Here is an 18,169-nt window from a genome sequence, read left to right on the forward strand (position 1 = left end):
AAAAAAAAACGTAAGTTTCTATTTAGATTCGCATTGAATTAGAATATAGCTTTATCGATTATCTTCCCTTAACTAACCATATTTACGTAAATTCTATAAACTTAATAAGTGACAGTAAAAACACACAAATAAAAACTAGAAAAATTGAATAAATTTTGACGATTTTTCTAATAACATCTTATTAAATAATTTATAAAAATAATATCTTATAATAAATAATTGCACTGAAAATTATTTCAATAGATTTGGAATATTATCCTGTATATTAATGAAAATACTTGTCACATGATCTTTTGATTTGTGAGAGACATTTTTCTCGTTTCATTTCCATCAAAAAACACCGAACGGGAAGTAAAATAGCCTAAAATAGCCTACTTACCGTTGTCTTCTAATTTTGATGATTAGCAATTACTTCGCTCACAATTACTGTCATCCGTAAGATTCGGATGGGGGTGTACGTTTCTTCTGTTTAGCCCTGTACCTTCGTTATCTCCACGGCTTTGGCCACGATATATCGTCATTAGCCTTCACGCATCGTCTCGCAATACGCACACACTCGCTAATTAACGCAGGCCTTACGTTTCTTCCAAATAAATTTGCCCACAGCTTTTAATTAACTCAAACGTTCGGCCGAAATGAATTTACTATCTTCCTCGACTCTAATAATCTCGAAATGTAACAATCGCTCGGTAGTCATATGTCCTGCGTATTTATAAGCGCGTATAATAATTGACTCATGGAAACAGGATGTCGGGAAATAGAGTGCTGGATCCGGTATAATATGCGATCGCAATATCTCCCACGCAGTCGCTTTATTTTAAAATAATCGATTATAAATAACGAGCTGCCATTTCCGTAATGTCAACATTTCTTTGACACCGTTTAAAATGCCAGATATTAAAATATAAATATATTGATATATTATTTCTCGCAAAAAAAAAGTTGCTATTAAAATATACCTTTATGAAATCTGGCTCAAGTTTCTCTATAAATGCGTTTTTGATTTATGCAATTCCGCTTTTCATACGGAATGCACCTCTCTATTACCCGGTTATAAAAGATTTTTCAAGAGGTGCGTTCTATTGCGTATATCGACGAGTTGTAGCGGATTACGCTTTAAATGATACTGCTGTAGATAGAAAAATGTCTTATCAAGTTCTTTAATGTGGCATGTATTATATATAATCGTAGCTGTTTTTCCTCGGCGTGAATTCGAAAAGATTCTCGATATTTCCCAAGACTATTTCCTCTCTGAGCAGCAGTTGATCGCGATAACTTATATTTGCTTTCTAATAATCGAATTATAACTATTACTATATTTCGATATATAACTTATTATTTATAAAACTTTGAGATTTGTGGAATCAATATTTATATAGACATGTGGAAATTATTAAACTTTTTTTCTTAGTTTATTTCTCTAAATAAAATAAATTTTTATGGGATAATATTCTAAACGAGTGTAAAATGTATAGAAACGAAAAAAAATATGGTTTTCTATAAATGTATTTATTATTTTGAATTCCATTGACACAAAACCAAACCGGGAAACAAAATTTACAACTTTGCATTATTTCTGCATTCCTCGGAGAGGAATTTCTTATATATATAACAGGTTTTACGAAATACGGGTTTAAGTTTTTTCCTGTTTAAGTGCTCCGACACTAAGGTACATTATAATGTATAACAATCTGTAAAAACGTGCGCGTCGTTGCATATCGTCAAGAGAAGCGTCGCTGGTATTGTACTCTTAATGACTTCGCGGAACTAAAAAAAGAAGAAAAAAAAAAAAGAAAATAATCCTCTCACGCTTCTTCGAGCGCGGTGCGCGCGTGTTTCGGCCGCCGAGCGTGTTGTATATTCGTGCTGTTTGCGGAAAATCTGCGCGTGTCGATCGTGACGCGCATCTGCGAGTCGCGCGTGCGTGCGGCCGCGGCGATACGGAACGCGCGATTTCGTAAGACGCACTTGACGCAAACCAGGGACGGATCTAAAGAGACATTTTTAACGTGGCGCGCAACAACAGTTTCATTTCCGACGCGAAATCAACTTTATCCGCTTCGCGAGACGATATGTACTTCTATTCCATAGGTAAGAGACGATAGAAACACAATATCTTATTCAAACATTTCAACTAAGCCGTCAAAAAGACGTGATGGTATTTTCCAGTTTCCCTTTTCAGATCTCTCTCGATGATATTTATGTATATTATAAATATTTGTTATTTATATATACATTCATGTGACTCTGTTTGCATTATGTAATGTTTTATTGATGCTCTTTCCTGATCAAATTTCTTATTGCATATAGAGAAAATATTTTTATTAGCTAAAAAGTAATTTACAAAATCTTTTTTCAATAAATATTCAAAACATATAAAAGCTATTTGAATTTAAACGTATAATAATGTTTCGTTACTTAATTATACTATGAAATTTTCAAAATCTCTTAATTAATCGCAATGCAAAAAATATTCGTCTTCATATTTTTATTCGAATTTTTTTCTCTTTTCACAAGAAGCATTGCCACATGGATATGTTTATTATTAGTATATTAAGAAACACGCTACAAAGACGTAACGCACAACAAAAGAACGTGTCAGACGGGAGAAGAAAATTCGCAAAGCGAACCGCTCATTCCTCCCAATCGGAGGGTTAAACCGACTGATATCTCGCCGAGCGTTATCCGTCCCACGCTCTCGCGTCACGCACACCCACCCACACATACGTACGCGAACGCGTATCAATTAACACGCGCCACGACGGATCGTGCGTGCGACGTGCGCAATCGCGGATAGCGGGCCGGCTATGTATAAGTGTACGTAACAAACACGCGCGCCTCACCCACGCGCACTCACACGCGCGCGGTAACGCACAGCCGCGAACTTTTTCCCGCACCGCCGCCACGGTAGCACCGTCTAATTTTACCGCGCGGATCGCGCATGCAAGTGGAACGCCGTAATCCCGCAATTTATGCGACGATTTATGCGCCGAAATGGACCTCCCATCGATCGACTTCTCTTATCGTGCTCTCGCGATTTTTCTTCCGAAGTCTCTCTTATATAACGATTGCAACTCTTGCATAGACTTTGAGAAAGAAATTTTTCAAATTTTCTAAATTTGGCCAAAAAGTCAAGGATATCAATTTAGATATATGTTAAGTAATTTTGAGAATATAAAATGCGGAAAGAATGTGATAGAAAATGTACATTTTTTCTTCTTTTTTTGTGCACTATTTTTATGTATGTAAATATTTGAAATGATATATGCGTAAATGTAATTTAAATATGACAGGATAAGACGTCAAACATTCTGATTGTAAACAAGAATTTACGCCAAGACAGCCAACAAAGAGATATATCTTACAAGGTACATTGTGCCAAGTTTACGATTGAGAAAAATGTCATGTGACAACCGCAAAAGAACTACTCTCTATTATACTTCCTCTATTACTAATTTTAGATTACCGTGAATAAACAGCTGATAATCACAATACAAAATTCATTCCGATAAATTGCTTTTACATTATCAAAGATATAAATTGCTGAATAAATATAAACAATTGCAAATTCCGCGAAATATATTTGATATTCTTGCATTGCTACATCTCTCTATTTTTATTGAAAAATAAACGTCGGTGATTCCATCTCGTTTGCTGACAATTGGTTAAATCTTAACTTTACGCAATAAAGGTAAAACGGTCCTTATAATTCTATTGTCAACGATTTACTACTTCTAAGGCAGTTTGCATGGATTTGCACGGGACATTATGCGAAGAGAGATGCAACTCGAATGGAACACTCGCAAAGTTTTCACGTCGCAAACCACGCATGCATATCGTACATAAATGGATTGACCCAAAGAAAACCTCTGAAATGACATAAATAACGGCTTGCGGGCCGTACCGACTTATGTAATAATGCACCGCCGCCATTGCCGCTATGAACCACCGCAGAAAAATCACGCAGGAAAATTAAGTACACGCACAGTGAGAAGGAAACGATCGCATCCGTAATACACATTACAAACTTGGTAAACGTGAAAAGGAGAAAAAGTTAGAAAACATTTGAAGTCTGTTTATAACGAATCGAATTAAATAAACGGTAGTTATCGGTGATTTTTTTTTTATTAATTAAGAAATTCATAAATAAAAAGGAATACATATGTGAATAGATACATCCCCTTTGTATTTCTCTAAAATATGTATAACGCGCCTCTTTCTTCTCTCTTCTTTCTAAAAACAATCTTTAGTATTTTTACTTTAAATGTTCCAATATATACTATAGTGTCACTACATTGTTTTATTTTTGAAACATTAACTTAACGAATCTTTAAAGGTCAATTTAGAAGACAGAAAATTTTCTTGAGAAAAAATTTCAACACTGGCGACACAAACGTCAATGATGATACGGTTGCCATTGGCAGGGCGCCGAGCTCCCGCGAAATTTGAGAAAGAAACATTATCAAATATGATTGCTTTTATCGATTTCATATCGATAAATAACAATTATAAATTATCAGACAGAAAATTCTTTTGCGACAAACGATGAGCAATCGTGCAAGAATCATATTTTGATTTATATCTTTCAATCATTTTTGAGATCACAAAAGTGGTTTTTTATATGTGTACTATAATAAAGGAAGTAAAAGAGAGATAGTTGTTAATAATAAATAGATTGAAATTAGTAGGAGATGCAATTTTATAAAGTGACTACTAATATCAAGCTAAAAATTATATTTCGACGTTGAATTAGAGTTATTAATAGAAATTAATAGAATAGAAAATAATAAGATAATAGAAATTATATATAAATATAAATATATATAAAGATAAATATGGATGCTGAGAGATGCGAACGTAACAATTTAAACGAGTGCAAACAGTTGACAATGTACTCAATATTGTTTGTCGATATGTATGTACGCCTTCGCCGCTCACTCCGCGAGCATTCATAGATATGCACATCCACTTTAGGTTCTTAACTTTCGCTATTAAGCGATTTCGCTGAAACCAGTACTTGTGAGTAAAGTTTGTAAAGCACGGCGAGAGAAGAGAGAGAGAGAGAACCCGCGTCAAACTGCAGCGTTTATTGCGCGGAAAAAGAGCGGCGAGCCACAGCAGCATGCGCGTTCCTCCCTGGAATTAATCGGTCGATTTCTGTATTCGCGAATAATAAACTGCATACGCGCGAGCGCGGGTAACGCATGTGGTGGTTCGTTTTTCCTTTTTATATATTTAATACGGCAATATATCTAACGATCGATGCGACGTGCTCTATACTCGGCATTTACATGCTTGAAAATAGCTATATCGAATGCGTGACGCATGATTGTTACAAGGAAGTGTTGAACTGAATTAGACCCGATGAGAAATTATTTAGCATTGTTTTTTCTAATAATAAATTTATTGAATATTTTATTACAAACAACAATACAAACAAATAATATATGTTATTATTCTCTCTTATATATTTAACTTATTTATTTTATCTTATGTTATTATTATATATTTTCATTCTATTATAAAATTATATATATATTATTATTATTACATATATGTTATGTGCATTTGTGTATTTCTGTTGCATTTGTTATTCTTTTATATGTCTACATCCAATTATTATTACAAATTTATATATTAAACAATAATTAGCGATTTGCAAACTATAAGCACGGAGGATGTTATTTTAAATTTATTGTAAATGAACTTGTTTTACATTCGAGATTGTAAAACGCGAAATACGAGTAGAAAGCATTAAATTTGCAAACATATTAATCGATACTTTATGACAAAACTATTGTTAAATCTTTAATGAAAATCACTTGACGTGAGTTGGGAAATATAGTTTATCACTTAAGCGGCCCTAGCGCTTCCGGCGCAAAAAAAAAAGTTTCGAAGATTCCGGTAACAACCGACGTTATAGCCGTGAAACGATGAAATCAATGCGTAACATGCCGACGCTATATTTAACCGGCGAGAGTGCAGGTAATTCCTATAACCTTTCTGGCACAATTGACAGGTGCAATTTATCTAAAGCTTGAATGCGCGCGAGCCTCTGTTTTAAAACGCTTGAAAACTGATCATTCGCACTTCAACATTGCTTCCCTCGAATTCGCGATTAACATTGTATAGGCTGCAACATAATTGGCGATATAAAAGCGGCATCAAAGGAGATATCCGCTTGATCTCTTTTGTTGTCGATTTTTTACTATTGAAAATATTCAATCTTTATACAATATCGTTATATAATAAATAACGACTCTTCGATTTTACGCGTATATTTTAATCTTGAATAAAAATTCTGAAAAGAGAAAGAATCTTTTTGGGGAATTTTCGAACGTCTGATAAAATGTCGTTAATTTAGTTGCGTCACGAAAGCATCAATTCAGCATCTCTTGTCATTTTTTTTTTTTTTTTTTTTTTTTTCTATTCTCAGTCATTTCAAATGAGCGGAGGCTATCGATGTCTCGATAAGATTTTCATGAAGGAAAAAAAAAGTCGCTATGACTTTTGGCGAAATGAATAGAGACGAAGTGTCGGACACCGTATATACGATGCAGGTCCCGCCATGCATCACCGTAATATCGCGGGGGCCAAGCGAATAATCACGCGAATATCGTGCGGCAGTACATACACGCCATCGCGCATATAGCCGCGGATATATCACGCGAATGCACGTTTACGCGAATAACGCTTCGGCATAATTATATGTGTGCGTGTCGCCCGCGCCGGGGCTTGTGCACATGTCCGCGACACGTGCGTGCGCGCCGTTTCACGCATTAGGCGGCGGCAATAAATACAGTCGAATAGCGGGAAAAGGAATAATAAAAGATAAGCATGTGTGCATATCGTCAGCTGATATCGGCCGTGCATCTCCGGATGTGTTCGGATGCACCGGCGACGAGCGCATAAACATGCGTTCGCAAAAGTGCGTTGGTGTAAACGCGCGCATTTGCCGTGAATCGATATACGCTGCAAAATAAACACACTCTTTGGATAATAAATTGTAGTTACGCGTCAAAGAATCGTATTGCTTCCGTTGCTCGCACCTTCCACCGATTCGTTTCACCAAATCTTTCGTAATAGATACATTCGATTCCGCGATGATTATTCCTCTTTTGGAATATTGAAATAATCTTTCTTTGACGAGAAAGTTTCTTTGTTGTAATTAAAAAAATGTTTTATATAAAGCGGCAAATTAGTCTTGAATAGATAACAAAATTCTCTTTTTTTTTGTTGTTTTTAAATGAATTCTGTTATTTTAAATTTAATTCTCATAAAAAATTATCAAAATATCTGGTTTTAATGTTTCAAAAATTACGAAAAGATAATATATTGACAATTTTTAATTTTGTCAAGGGAAAACTTGTTTCATTTTTCTACGAGATATCGCTCTTCAAACGCTTGTTTATCGAACTAATTATTCGGAGCATATACAGTAATCGCGAACAAGTCGCAATATCTGGGCCACGTGACGCGATACATTCTTAGGGAACGCTCTGCGCGAGTGTCGGAGGATACAGGTCTTTCTTATACAGCAGGGTTGCGGGGTGCAGTTCAGACATGGGAAGTGAGCATTACTGCCTGAGGTGGAACAATCATCAGAGCAACTTGCTGGGTGTGTTCAGTCAACTGCTGGAGTCGGAGTCGCTGGTGGACGTGACACTGGCGTGCACGGAGGGACCGTCGATACGCGCACACAAGGTAGTCCTCTCCGCGTGCTCCAGCTACTTCCAGGCCCTGTTCCTCGACCATCCGAACCGTCACCCCATCGTCATCCTAAAGGACGTACGTTTCGCCGAGCTACGTACCCTCGTCGACTTCATGTACAAGGGCGAGGTAAACGTCGAGTACTGCCAGCTATCGGCCCTCCTCAAGACAGCGGAGAGCCTCAAGGTTAAGGGTCTAGCGGACATGACGAATATCAACGCAGCGGTAGCATCTAGGGAAGAGCAACAGCAGCAGCAGCAGCAGCAATCGCAACAACAACAACAGCAACAACAGCAACAACAACAACAACAACACACAAGTACATCCGACACGTCGCGGGAGCATCATCGAGAACGAGATCGAGAGAGCATAAAAGAGACGAGCGGCAAGGACAGGGAGCGAGAATCGAACGTCACCGCCGGAGTATCGGCTGGTACCAAGGAATGCGAGCAACAGCAACAATCGAGCAACATTGCTCAGAACACCCCAAGCGAGCCCGCGGAGGCGGTGGACATGACGGATTGTTCGCCGTCGCCCGCGGGACCCGGTAGCCCGTGTCCGGGACCGCTGGCCCTCGACCGGCCCAGGAGGGACTCGGAAGACGCGGCTAGCCTCGAGGAGACGAGGGCCGGCTCCCTCAGCCCGATCTCGGTGCACAGCGGACCATCCGACATGAGTCTCAGCAACAACACCGGCGGCGGCACGCCCGGCAGCGTGCTGCCGTTGAATCTGCCGCAGAGCCGGCTTCCGTCCCCGCACAGTACCGAACCCCTTGCCGGTCCGTCGGGTTTACCCCCGGTTCAATTCTTGTAAACTGCTTGAGAAAACTCAAGCCTAGTCCGGGCAAGCGGAATCCGGAGGCTGCTGCACAGCTGATATGTAATAATATTGATACTTTTCTTCTTGATATCCAATAGGATAAGAAATAATAAATTGAGAAAGTACAGAATAATTTTTTTATTAATCTGAAATGTGTTATGTTTGAAAATGTTAATATAGCTGCCAATTTATAATGAGTCCTGCTTGCCCGGTTGCGTTAATAGGCTGTTTAGATAAGCATTGATTCGAACTTTATAAAGTAGGTTTCGAGTATAGATAAAATGCTAATCTGTCATATTAGGTCGATATATAATTAAACCTATAGTCTAAATTTGTAAAAAATTGACGTCAAAGATTCGTAGAAAGATGTTGGTTGATATGTTAATATAGAAATTCGATTGAAATTCGACAATTTTTTTAATGTCGATTTTCTTCTGCATATTCGAAGTTACAATTTTCCAACGTAAAAATAGCGTTATATCGCAAATGCTTTCGTGCTTTCGTACCGACGTAAACTCTATCAATAATTTAATTTTGACAGATATTCTTGTGCGTGATCGATTCAGCTTAAAACGTTGATAACTATTCTCGTAATTATTATGAAAAAGGAAACGATGATAATTTCGACGATATCTGTCATATAACGCTGCATGATTTCGATATCGCGCATTTATTTATCACTTGGATATAAATCCAATGCACTGTTTTCTGTTGCAGTCCCTGAAAAAAGAGATGGATTGGGAAAGGTCGACCGAGGAGCGTAGCGCGAGCAGCGAGATATCCGCAGACTACAGACTCCCACCAGATCCGGTGAGTCTCCCTTTTTCCGGCGAATCGTCTATATATATATATATATCTATATTTCCAATTTATTATTGACTACTTTTTATTCTCGTATCCTCTCTTTGCTCTGCATTTCTATACATATATATATATACCTATATATACATATATACTATTGATAACCGTTATCGTCCCGCTCATCCGCAATCGTCGCCAGGAGTGGCACGCTGCGGATGAGACGACGATGTACTGCTGCGCCAAGTCCCTCCAAGTTGCAACTGCAATTACGCATTGCGATGCATTATGTATCGTATTTTACGTCATTATTATAATCAAGTCACGGCAGATCGTTCGTAACGTGCTACCCGGTGAGGATGGACGCGATTTTCAGACACGTACCGCGTCTCGATACGTACTTGATAAACGTATGTACTTCGCTTCACCGTCCGAAAGTCCGACGGATAATCGCATACGCATGACACGCGCGCACGCACGCGCGTACGTGTGTGTGTGCGCCGAATTCACTTTGCATGTGAGTCTCTTGCATGTGCCCAAGTGCTTTGCTGTTTGCTGCTCTCCCCCGCTAATTTGATAGAATTGTCGCGTCATTAACGAAATTGCCGTCCGTGCGGTGTCTGGAGGATCGATGATCTCGCAGGATTCTCGCTCGTTCCATTGCGCTTGATATGTAACAAATTGATCCCGCCTACAGTAGTCAACCTATGATCAAGTTCTTTTAACGTTTTGACACGCGAAAGAAGTTTTAAAATTTTTTATCAGTAACGTTGATGCTCTTGTCAATTGTCATTGACAAAATATTATTTTAAAAGTATTCTTAATTTTTGTTCGTTAAATTACGAAATGTATAGCCACGACTTTTTGCGCGGTATAATGTAAATATCGTTTTTAATTATGAAAGAGAGAGAGGGAGAGAGAGAGAGAGAGAGAGAAAGAAAGAGAGAGAAAGAACGAAAGAAGAATAGTTATAGTTATATCGCGGAGATTTTGACATGTAAAGAGATTTGAAGACCTTGCGAAAAAGCTGTTAGACACTCGTGAAAAATTACGTTGAATTTTTTTCTTAAAGTTTTCTTTATAAAAGGTTGAAGAAGCTAGTTTACATTTGAGATACAATACAAACGCGAGGAACATTCTTCACGTATATTTCCTGATTATTAATATCGCTCACAAAAGGACTTCTTTTCCACTTATTTATGATATTTGTAGTCTTTTTCGATATATCGGCTTTGTATTCGTGCGTTATATTCGACGCTAGTTTGAGAAGCCATTTTCGTCAAGACGTAATAAATGCAAGAAAACGTGCATGTCCGTCTGCCCGTGGCAAATATATTTTGTCTTTTTTTCCGAATTATTTTACTGTCTCTTACACTCTTTGTGCATATCCCATTATATTTTTTCTGCCTTTTTCAACGTACAGACACATACACATTTCTTGTGCGTGTCTCTCTCTCTCTCTCTCTCTCGTTCCTGTTTAGTCATTTATTTTCCAGTTTTTACTACCGTTTATCTATTCTACTTCATCCCTCGTTCTGATTTCTAACAACAGAGATGCGAACGTTAATTAAATCAAAGTAGATTATTTTTCATTTATCAGTTTTATCACTAAATCGAATAATTTATCAGAATGATACTCGAAACAGGCATGAGATACATTGATGCAAAAAAAAAATTAATTAATTGAGAATATATTGAATTGTCTTTAATTAATTAAATTAATATAAAACTTGTATGTTTAATTTAGTCATATTTCGCATCTCTGTATCACTTCCTTTTCTACCCCTTTTGCGCAGCATTTTTCTTGCTTCGCGTGCAGCTCGCGAGCCAAGCGTGTATCAGCTGATCGTAAAAACTCGATCCCTTCCGTCCGTGAATTCCATCTCCACGTGCTTTGAGGAAACCGAAAAAAAAAAAGAGTGCGCTCAAAATCTACCACTCGAGAAAGACGAAAAAATTGACAAGCGAAAGAGATAACAAAAAGCCGAACAAATCCTTTCCCGTCCTGCCAGCCTGTCTTGCTAGCTCACTGTCAAGAAGTTGACCTTCGTTTTTGGCCATGGTTGTTTTTTTACTACATTTATATATATATACATAAATATATATACATATATATACACATACGTTATGTATACATCGCATATCGTTTATACACACTGTGGTATAAATATCTATATATATTTACATATATATTTTTTGCAAAATATATATACATATATATACATATATATAATATATATATATATATATATATATATATATATATATATATATATATATATATATATATATTGACAAATATTATTGACATATTCATTATACCATTTGTTACTTTGTAATATCTGTATTTTGATTTGTCGTTTTGGTTGAGTGCAATGCCTTTTGCTACGGCGAATAAATTTTGCGTCGCGGCTGCGAGTACAAAAAAAAAAGGGAGGAGGGACGAGAGGGGCGGGTTGAGAACGAGGCTGTGGGAATTGTTATGGGCCCGTATACATATATATATCTGTTGTTACTTATATATCTTTACACACATATATATATATATTTATCTATATATATACAAGATGTTTCTACCCTCGAAACTATCGCCGCTTGCTTTATTTATGGATCTCTTGACCAATTTCAAATCTTTTTTTTTTAAATAAATTTGATGATATATTTTCTCTTATTTTGGCATTATTAGTATCTTAAATATCATCAGTATTAAATATTTTCATATAAATCAGCCTCACAGTAAGATTTCGCTGAATCTGTTCCAAACTATCTAGCGAATCAGAGTTTACGTTATTTCTAAAACTTATTTTGGCTACAAATTTTTTGTTTCTGTTTGTAAATCAACAGTTTTATATTAAAATAATTTATTCATCTACACTTATACTACTTATAATTGTAACATTTTTATTCACATTTCCAAATTGGTCAAAAAATTCATAAGTGAGAAGAATTCATAGGCGATAGAAGCTCGGGAACATCTGTATACATATATACATCGTAACACACTCAAATAGTTTGTCATACATGTGCCTGGGGTGCGCGACGCGCCAAACAAAAATGAGCGTCAACTTCTTGTGAATACCGTCTTGTGTGCTGCCGAGAAGTGTCAACTTCTCGCCACGCTGGAGACACTTTCTCCTCCGAACGAATGAAATTTATGAATTAGACACGAAAGAAAATTGAAAGACAAAATAGATAGATAGATAGATAAATAGATAGAGAATGAGAGAGAAAAAGAGAGAGAGAGAGAGAGAAAGAAAACCTTGTTTAGTCGTAACACGTGCTTATAGTAGTGTCGAGAGAACGAGCTTGCCTGTCCTTTTTTTATTTTTATTTTTACCGAAAACTTAGATGCATTAGAAAAAATTAGTCATCATAGAGAAACAGAGAGAAAGAGAGAGAGAGAGAGGGAGGGAGGGAGGGAGAAAAGAAGGAAGGAAGAAAGAGAGAGAAAGCGAAAGAAGGGAGCACAACGCGAGGTGGAAAGACACGTTATCTTTTTCTTATCCATTCAAAGTAGCCACAGCGCTAATGCATTTTAGAAATGATGCGCGCTGCGGTATATATATATACATATATCTATATAATATCCATATATACATATATGTAAATATAAATGTATCTGTGTATTCTGCGGATCGAGTAGTGCCGGGGCGAACGATTTGTCACGCGTTATTGCAGTATGTAACATAATTAGTATTAAAATATGCCGTTAGGATACTTACGGGACTAGGCCAGAGAGAAATGCCAAAGAGAGCAAAAATAGAGCAGTAACTCAAAATAGATTAAAATAAAGAGAGAAAGAGAGAAAGAGAGAGAGAGAGAGAGAGAGAGAGAGAGAGAGAAAGAGAGAAAGATAGAGAGGAAAAAAAAAAGATAAAAAAGAGAGAAAGAGTCGGAGATGAGTCTTTCCCGCGGGGGTACAGAGCGCCGGAGGGAAGACAAGAAGTTGATGTTCTTGTTTGTTTGGTTGCAGGAGTTGATGGGTGTGGATGAGCGGGTGTTTGCGTGCATGTACTGCGGTGCCTCGTTCCTCCACCAGAGCAAGCTGACGCGGCACATCCTCTCGCACAGCCTCGAGTCGCTCAAGTACCGCGAGCAGGCGGCCCACCTGCAGCTGCAGGCACAGCTGGGCCTCGAGCCCGGCATGCACCTGCCGCCTGAGGCCCACTATCCCGCCGCGGGTACGATCGAGCCGATGGACTTTGAACTCGCGGCCCACTCGGACCCGACCTCCGGCGTCGTCCTCTGCAAGTTTTGCGGCAAGTCCTTCCCGGACGTCGGCTCGCTGATCGCCCACCTACCGGCGCACACCGGCGATCGGCCGTTCAAGTGCGAGTTCTGCGGCAAGGCGTTCAAGCTGCGCCATCACATGAAGGACCACTGTCGCGTGCACACCGGCGAGCGGCCGTTCCGGTGTACGCTTTGCGGCAAGACCTTTTCGAGGTCGACGATACTCAAGGCCCACGAAAAGACACATTACCCGAAATATGTGCGCAAGTTCCTGTCCCCGAGCCCCGTGGACCCTTCCGAGGAAGAGGCCCCGCCGCCGCCACCGCCGCATCATTGAGTTCGCCTTAGTCTCAGCAGCAATGATCTCCGTCACGCCGTTGTCGCCGACGACGACGACGACGACGACGACGACGACGACGACGACGACGACGACGATCACGACGACGACGACGACGACGACGACGACGACGACGACGACGACGACGACGACGACGACGACGACGACGACGACGACGACGACGACGACGACGACGACGACGACGACGACGACGACGACGACGACGACGACGACGACGACGACGACGACGACGACGACGACGACGATCACCGTACGGGACACCCTGTTGACAGACGACGCCTTCACATTGTCGTCGTCGCCGATCGCGCGAACCCATCCACGACGACGACGACGACGACGACGATGACCGTGTCGTTCCCGCTTCCGGTACCGCCGCCGCAACGCGTCCCTCCGACGTCACTCTGCACGTTTCGTCCCGCTCCCGCCCGACACGTTTCCCGATTCTTTCCCGATACCACTCATCTCCTCTCGTCCACCTGATCGCCATGATCGCGCGCGTCATGATGTATTGCACCCACCGCGGGCCGCGCGACGCGCGACTCCCCGCGTCGTCGTCACCCTATCGGCCCCCAACAATCGAGCGACGGGGCAAGAAGCCGGCGGTGTGTTTCTAGTTAGTCCTGTGATTTTGGTTAGGATGGTTGGTAAACGCGTGTTCAGGGGGAGGGACACGTTAATAACGAGCTCCCTCGTTTAATCAGTGCTTTAAGACGAAACGTTTAGCTTATTATATACATATAAATATATAAATATATATATATATATATATATAGATATATATATTATAAATTATACGTATATATATATATATCGATAAATTATTGAAGGTATATATATACATATATATATATACACATACAAATACACGTACACACATACATACACAAACGAGCGAGATGAGGTTCGTTAAAAAAAAAAGAGAAGAGGGAAAACGGACAAAGCGAAATGGGACGACAAGAATAAACGGTGAGTGGACAAGGAGGGAGGAAGGAGGGAATTTGAGCCGCCACGGTTGGTGCTTTTAAGAGATTTTGATAAAATGCTGTGAATATTATATTGATTACGATTAACTATAAACTATTGTAATAATGTACTAACGTTGTACGATGTACGATGCGACTGTTGTTGATACGATTGAGAATATTTTATACAGTTGACACGGGGGGTTGGGAATGTTGAGAACGCGCGTGGGAGGGAGGGTGGGGTGGGTTGGGGAAAGAGGGGTAAGCAGGAAACGTCCACTTAGCGAAATTCTACGCGGTGCAATTCGATTCGGTGTGGACACGCAGTTTATAAATTTATAATAGGAAAAAAATTCAGAGAGAAAGAGAGAGAGAGAGAGAGAGAGAGAGAGAGAGAATTTGTTACGAGTGCGTTGGCATTAGTGGCTTCTTCGATTGACTTTCGTTCCTCATTTTTTTTTTTTTCAAGTCGACATCATCTTCCTTCGCGCTTTCGTCGTCGCGAGTCAACGAATCATGGACACGTTTGACATACGAGCGATGCACATTGCGCCGAAAACATGGATCGATTTTGCGAAATGCATTCTCCGGAGTTTTTCATCCCCCCAGCGATCCCCTAGCACGCGGGGATAAGTTGCTGCAAAGGGATTCGAAATAAAATCGAGCACGTGATTCCCGCAAACACCGCGAAGCTTCTCGGATACGTTTCCGCGACGCAACTTTTTCCACAAACAGATCAAGAGTTGCAACGAATACGACGATGACGCGGTGGCCATTGACACAGTGCAATACCTGACTACGCGACACACCATTCTATGTTACTTTTTTTTATTCATATATATATAGTTTAATTCTTATTTAACATTCTTAAGTAAGATAGTTAGATAGTGTAATAGCGCTCTGAGACTCGGTTTCCGTGTGATACCGTCTTTTATTCCATATTCTCGCGAATTCATCTTTATTTATTTATATCCCTCGAAAAAGTCACTCGGACGTGCGTGCTCTTGGAAAAGACACGAGGTTTCTACGTGGATTTTATTTCCACAGTTACGATTCATCGCTCGATAGCGAACAGAATATCGATCATAAATCGCAGATTATTGTCTCAAAGTCAAACATGAATAAATTAAACGCGGCAGACATCCGCGACAAAGATCAGCTTGACAGGATGTTTAAAATAATAGACATGTTTTCCGTACATTCCTGGTGCACAGCATCAAAATAATCTTTGACTTTTTTTCGTAATTTTTTAAAAATCTTAGTGACAGATATCTTGATAGTCGAGACAAAATTTTTTTAATTATTAATTCACAGGAATTTCTTACTCTAATTATTTATAACTTAAAATAATATATAGCACAATAGTAAAGCATCATATTAAAAACTTTCTGTAAAGGAAGAATTATTTGGATTTTTATCCGCAAATCTCATCTAGCATGTCTGTTACAGTACATCCTACGTATTTTTCATGTAATATACACGATGACCCAAACGTTCGAGTGATACGAGAACCAGTATTCGAGATACATACTTTTGTTTTCCTATTAGATAAGGTAAGGTAATTAGCGTGTACGCAAATATGGCCTGTGCGAGCAGACTAGCGGCTTTTTTCCGAAAATTATCGGAGACGATCATCGTCGACAGCCGATCGGTCCGATTCCTCAAAGGCGAGGATACAAATGTAACTCCCACTTGATTTCCTCACGGGGTAATTTAATTCGGCGCGACATGCGAGGACGAAAAACAGGCGCGCGTCTTCGCGTATCCTCGAAAGCGATAAACATGCTATCGCGGTCGCAGGCGATTACATGCGAACGCAGACGAGCTCTTTTCCGTCTCTTCCTTTTAAGCGATTCGATGAGCGCATTGTATATTTAGCAGCCACTTACTTTCCGTCGTTCTCCTCGCAAGGGCCTCCCCCTCCCGCCGAGCGAGCCGAGTCGCTCGAAGTCGATCGATCTCTAAAATATTCATCGCATTCCGTGCGCGGAGGCCTGCAAAACGGCATCGAGAAGGAATCGCCTCGCAGAGAATAGGGAGGTATCGGATAGTCGGTACGAGCCAATTTCGATTTGAACTCGCCGCGAATAAATAATCTCTTTAAAGTTGACCCTAGAATGCTAACTGTCGTTTTTAAAGAAACGCGTACATCTCGGAGAAGCGTTATTTTAAACATTCTTTTTGAAATAAATTTCGCATTGGAACGCGTTATTTTTGGAATAATAACTTAATATTTTAATAGCGTTAAACTCTTCAATCATAATATTCCGCGGGATACATGAAAGAATTTCACACACGTATATTTCTAACATTCATTATTTTGATGACGTAATACATTTTACTTAATATTCTAGGGTTCGTAGACAATGGGCAGCTAAGTGATTTTGTTTAGAGCTGTGATGATTATACAAATTGTTCTTACTCGAATTCTTATCGCGCGTTTTTTTTTTTCGTTCGATTTGCGAGTGGCACAATCGTTTAAAAAAAAAAGTCGACGTGTCTACATCTCGATCGATGATCGTGACTTCTGTGCGACTTCTGTGATATTTCACGAACCACTTTATTAACACGCAATGCACTTGTCACGTATCGTCTTACATTCCATCGCTATCTTAGTTTTAATCGCGACGATATAAAATGCACCGTCTTTCGTTTCGATGTTCGATTCGAGAACGCGGATTTATCAACGTGTGTGATTTTAATTGTGATCTCTCGAGCGGCGTTAAACTTAATTCAACGTTCGGTCTCGTTCGATTCCGAGTCGTTAGAAATTGTTTGCTTTAGGAAAATATGCGCATTTTACTTTTGGATCTGCGCTTGCTTTACTTAATTAAATCCTTTAAACGCACAGCACGATACTCGAGAGACGTAGACACGGACGCCAAAGATTATACGAGATAAAATGAAATACTGATAGTCCGAAAGAAATTTTATTCTGTTGTACAAAATGATATAAATCTTTGACTTTTCATTTGAAATTGAACAGAAGCGTGATTTATTTTACTACATCCGTGTAAAGAGAAAAAAGTATAACGCGCGGATCAATCCATTCGACGGACAGAAAGACGAGAATTTCGTTCTACCATACGAACCGCCGAACCCGGCTCGCGTAGCTTTAATTAGAATATTCGTCCGACAAATCGGTATTCCTCTGAAAACGGGTTTTTAATTAATATTTACGCGTGACGGTGCCGTTAATGACTGGCGACCGTGAGGATACATTGAAATGAGAGTTTTCGCCGCGGTTTCTGAACGAGTCTGATTAGAGAGTTGGCGTTTGGCAAATGGATCA

The 18,169-nt window shown here is 39.4% G+C and overlaps 1 protein-coding gene across 1 annotated transcript in view; it reads left to right on the top strand.

Moving 5' to 3' along the window:
• LOC115239559 (protein bric-a-brac 1-like) overlaps window positions 1-13,983 on the top strand; it is a 25,410-nt gene extending 11,427 nt beyond the window's left edge. Inside the window, 3 exon segments of the mRNA XM_029814155.1 lie at window positions 7,539-8,526; window positions 9,247-9,339; window positions 13,301-13,983. Coding sequence (XP_029670015.1) covers window positions 7,539-8,526; window positions 9,247-9,339; window positions 13,301-13,894 — 1,675 coding nt within the window. The 3' untranslated portion in view covers window positions 13,895-13,983.
• Window positions 13,984-18,169: the final 4,186 nt, after the last annotated feature.

This window comes from Formica exsecta, unplaced genomic scaffold (genome assembly GCF_003651465.1).
Source record: "Formica exsecta isolate Colony F162 unplaced genomic scaffold, ASM365146v1 scaffold385, whole genome shotgun sequence".
NCBI classification, from domain to species: domain Eukaryota; kingdom Metazoa; phylum Arthropoda; class Insecta; order Hymenoptera; family Formicidae; genus Formica; species Formica exsecta.